The following is a 4,599-nucleotide window of genomic DNA, read 5'->3' as shown; positions in this document are numbered from 1 at the left end:
ACAGCTGCAGCTGACCTGTCCCTGTGTGTGATTGACAGCTGCAGCTGGAACCGCTATAACATGCAGTACGCACTAGCAGTTTCCAAGCAGCGGGGCATGAAACGTTCCCTAGAGCCGCTGGGAAGTGAGGAGGAGGAAGAAGCATCTGAAGACGACAGCCTGCACCTGCTCGGAGGAGGAGGCAGAGACTCAGAAGAAGGGATGCTGGCCTAGAGCCAGCCGGTTACAGCGTTGGATTGTGCCGGCCAAGACCTGCCAGGAGATGGGACCCTTGTGCCACCTGGGGCAGCAAAGAGGAGGTTCCAGAGAGCAGCTGAAATACTGTTGCTGGTGGTAGTGACTTGCTTTTCCTGTGCAAACGTGTAGCCTATCGGGACAGCGAGCCGACGGGTCATGCCAGGGGCCGGCACACACTGGTACCTGGCGCCAGGAGCGGGGCCGTGTGAACAGTGATGAACATTGAAAATGCCATCCCTGTCAGAGAGGGATTCACATGAACTTTGTGTGAGACTTATTTATATCTTTAATATAAAGGTTTGATACACAACTTAGGGATAAAAAAGGGGGTTTTCTAACGTGAGGATGAAGTCTGTGCTTCAGATTAAAAAGGGTTATGTTGTATCCTGGTGTCTTGTGGGGGCTCAAGACCTGCCTGCCTGCCCACCAGGGCTTCTGTCCTGGGGAAACAGGCTGGCAGAGCAGGGTGGTCCTGCTGTCCAGCGGGGGCCCTGCCCTGTGACCTGTATCCTTGGGGTCAGGCATAGAGCCTCTCCCTGGCCTCTAGGGGGCGCTTTGGAGTCTGGGGCTGGGATTGGCCTGTCTTGGTGAACTCACTCAGACCTGCACCAGCTCTGCGTGAGCCACACGGAGGAGGGGACAGCTCCTCCCCGCTGCAGTACCCTTGGGAGCGGTCATCATGAGAGTGGCTTGGGCCTCCATCATGGCAGGGCATCGTGGTCCCCACAGCTCAGTAACAGCAGCCTCCAGGGTCAGGACCTGAGGCCGACCCAGTGTGGTGGGCGCTTCACCGACTGCCAGCACCGTCTGCCAGGCCCAGCCTGTCCCTCACCAGAGGTGTGGCCCACGAGACCCTGGGTGGTACCTGGCTCCTTTGCTTATCTGGGAAGTGGAGCTGGTATCTGCCTGCCGGCCTTCCAGGGGTGGTATGAGGCCACGTGCTAGAGAGCGGAGATGAGTATGACAGGCGGTGCCTTGTGGCCCACAGTGCTGTGCTCGGAGGCCTGCAGACCAGAGATCTTTGTAGAAGGGAGGAGCTCAGGCCCTGGTGCCACTGGGTGTTCTGTGGCTGCACTATCTCTCTCTGTGTGACCTAGACTGGAGAGAATCCTTAGCTATCACCTGCCCAATGGACAATTTCCAGCTTTCCCCCGTCTCACCTCACCCTTTTCTGTATCACATGTGCATGGTAATGGACACCTGAGTAGTCGCCCCGGGACAACTGGAGCTGTGGCTCTGCAGTGGGGTCCGTGAGCTCCAGGCCAGGGGCAGCTCCTGCGCACTTGGTAGAGAGAGGGTCCTGGCTGCTGCACCAACTGAGTGAGAGTCTGCATTCGGCATTTCCTTTCTGGGTGGCCCTTGGAGTTTTTTTGCGCCATCCCACAACCCCATCACTCCCACCAGCTGATGCTCCCTGGCTGGCCGTTCCCCAGGAGCTGAGAAGCCTGAAGAGGGCCAGGCACAGAGGAGCAGGAACGAGGACGGTCAAATGTGCCAAGCTCATCTTTGGTTGTAACTGGTAACGTCCCATGTCTGTTATCCTAGTTCCCCACTATCTTTCAGGGATTGGCAGTAAAGTCCTAGTGATGGACGATGCGACAGTGGGGAAAGTGACAGCTGTGGGCTGGATCATCAGATGTGTCTGCAGAATCCAGTGTGTCCCTGTGAACATCCTCCAGCAGTGACCACATTATTTCAAAAACCTGCATTATTGGGTTGAAAATGGGTAAACTGGGGAGAAAAAGCCAGCACTTATCCAGCCATTCCTCTGTGAACCAACCCATGCATAACAAATAGATTTTTTTAATGGAAGAATTCCAGCTGGGATCTTCACGCTGACCATCCATGCTGTGAACGGAAAGAAAAAGTGCCCGGTAGTAGTGGCTTTACGCCTGTAATCCCAGCACGTGGGGAGGCCAAGGCGGGCAAATCACCCTAGGTCGGGAGTTCCAAGACCAGCCTGACCAACTTGGAGAAACTCCGTCTCTACTAAAAATACAAAATTAACCTGGCCTGGTGGCGCATGCCTGTAATCTCAGCTACTGGGGACGCTGAGGCAGGAGAATCGCTTGAATCTGGGAGGCGGAGGTTGCGTTGACCCGAGATCCAGCCTGGGCAACAAGAGGGAAACTCTGCCTCAAAAAAAAAAAGCATCAGCGGCCACTTAACCCCCGACTAACCCAGATCAAGCCCCTGGGTGGAACGGCAGTTTCCAGGGTACAACATCCCGGGGTCAGTAAAACCCGAAGGGGTCGCTCCGCCGGAGCGGGAGCCGCGAGGAGACAGTCATGGAAGCGGAGGGGTGGTCCTGACCCCGCGTGGGTCCTGACGCCGTGATTAAAATGAGTGGCCATTTAGGAGGATGTGGAACCTGGGTGCTCTGAGACAGAGGTAAGGTAAGAAACGCCGGGCTGAGCTCCCCCGAGGCAGGGCTGCTTCGCGGATGGCAGGAAGGGTGCGCCACTCCGAGGCCAGGCTGCTCCGCGGATGACGGGAAGGGCGCGCCGCCTGTGGAGGCGTCCGATGGGGGCGGCGCTGGAGACCCCGGGAGTCACCAGCATCCCTCAGCCTGGAGCCCGAGCCCTCAGCCACCACCGGAAGGAGGACAGGGTACCCGGAACTCTACCCGGAGGCTCTGCGCAGGCGCGGCCCCGCCCACCGGCGCACTCTCGGGATTGGGCTGGGACGGGGGCGGGTCTTGTCTCCGCCCCGAAGGCTGCGCAGGCGCGGTCCCCACAAGCAACGCGTTTGTAGGCGGTTAGGTGCGCACGCTCTGTCCCGGCGTGACCTTCCGACCCGGCTGTCCTCACCGCAATGGCGGCTGTGAGGGCCCTGGTGGGCTCGAGGCTCGCTGCGGCGTCTGCGTTCGCGTCCCTGTCCCCCGGCGGTCGGACGCCTTCCCAGCGCGCAGCCATTCACCTCTCCGCGCCGCACCCCGCGGCCAAGGTCGCGCTGGTGAGTGGACGGAGTGGGTGAGGTCAGCTCCTGCCTCCAGAGATCAGCCTTCGCTGTTCCCTGCCCAAGGTCGGCCCCTCTTCCTAGGTCTGCTCCGGCTGCCCCAGGTCGGCCCCTTCACCCGGAGTCAACTCCTGCGGCCCAAGTTAGCCCCTTTGTCCCGGGTCAGCTCCCGCCGCCCAGGTCGGCCCCTTTCCCCCGAATCAGCTCCCGCCGCCCAGGTCGGCCCCTTTCCCCCGGGTCAGCTCCCGCTCCTCTCGCAGGTGCTGTCTGGATGCGGAGTCTACGATGGGACCGAGATCCACGAGGCCTCGGCGTAAGTCCTCAGGGGCAGCTGGTCCTCCACCCCGGGGGCCTCCAGAAGGCCTGTCTACCAGTGCAACTTACTCTTTTTTGAACAGTTTAGAGAAAGCATATATCTTATTTTTTGTTTTTTATCTTTTGAAACAGCGCCCAGTCTGACGTGCAGTGGCGCGATCTCGGCTCACTGCAGCCTCCGCCTCCTGGGTTCAAGCGATTCTCCTGCCTCAGCCTTCCGAGTAGCTGGGACTACAAGCATGCACCACCACACCCAACTAATTTGTGTATTTTTGGTAGATACGGAGTTTCACCATGTTGGTCGGGCTGGTCTCAAACTCATGACCTCGAGTGATCCTCCCACTTCGGCTTCCCAAAGTGCTGGGATTACAGGCATGAGCCACCGCACCCGGCCTAGAGAGCTTGTATTTTAAATACCCTACTCCTGGCTAAAAAAAAGCAAACACAACTTGAAAAACCCAGGGAGACACTAAGGAAGCACAGTTTTTAAGTGTCATTTATACTGTCACCTAGAGGTGATCACTCAGCTTTTCACTTGCATGTTTTCAGGACACACACATTTTGAAAACACTGAGATCATGCTCACCCGTGTTTTGCAAATGTTTCTGACGCATGGGAACTAATTCCCATTCATCCAGTTCTCAACGTCATTTTAACAGTTGCTTGGTGTTTCTGGGTCCTAGACAGGTTACCGTTTATGTAACTGGTCAGCTATTGCTGAGTGGTTGGTGGTCTGATTGCCTATGCTACTGGAAATGACTGCAGGCCGAACTGGTAGGGCAGGAGGCCTCCTGCCAGGTGCCTGCAGTTCCCATGTGGTTCAGGGTGAACTGGAGAGGGGAGAGCTGGGTGGTGGCGAAGGGGTGTCAGGCCATGAAGAGCCCATGTCAGGGCCTGAGGCTGGTGGCTTTGTAGGAGGCCCGACCCGGCTGGTTAGAGTTGGCACTAGGCAGAGTGAGCTGGGGGAAAGGGCCAGGATGTGTTTCATTTTGGCCTTGGTGGGTTAGCAGATAGCCTTAGAATAGCTTGAGCCCTCCCAGGCAGAAGGGCAGGGTCTTGTGTCTGGGGTGTCTGGGTGGATTTCTTTTT

General features: G+C 57.7%; 2 protein-coding genes across 3 annotated transcripts in view; both read left to right on the top strand.

The window, feature by feature from the left end:
- PWP2 (PWP2 small subunit processome component) overlaps positions 1-621 on the top strand; it is a 24,072-nt gene extending 23,451 nt beyond the window's left edge. The window contains exon 21 of the mRNA XM_026447438.1: positions 39-621. Coding sequence (XP_026303223.1) covers positions 39-213 — 175 coding nt within the window. The 3' untranslated portion in view covers positions 214-621. The remainder of the gene's footprint in view (positions 1-38) is intronic.
- Positions 622-2,957: 2,336 nt separating this feature from the next.
- Positions 2,958-4,599, top strand: part of GATD3A (glutamine amidotransferase like class 1 domain containing 3A) — a 12,767-nt gene continuing 11,125 nt past the window's right edge. The window contains exons 1-2 of one of the 2 annotated variants that reach the window (XM_026447440.2): positions 2,958-3,192; positions 3,456-3,508. In XM_026447440.2, coding sequence (XP_026303225.1) covers positions 3,052-3,192; positions 3,456-3,508 — 194 coding nt within the window. In that variant the 5' untranslated portion in view covers positions 2,958-3,051. The remainder of the gene's footprint in view (positions 3,193-3,455; positions 3,509-4,599) is intronic. The other variant, XM_026447439.2, reaches the window with a different exon arrangement.

Source organism: Piliocolobus tephrosceles, chromosome 19 (genome assembly GCF_002776525.5).
Source record: "Piliocolobus tephrosceles isolate RC106 chromosome 19, ASM277652v3, whole genome shotgun sequence".
NCBI lineage: Eukaryota > Metazoa > Chordata > Mammalia > Primates > Cercopithecidae > Piliocolobus > Piliocolobus tephrosceles.
This window is presented reverse-complemented; position numbering and strand designations above follow the sequence as displayed.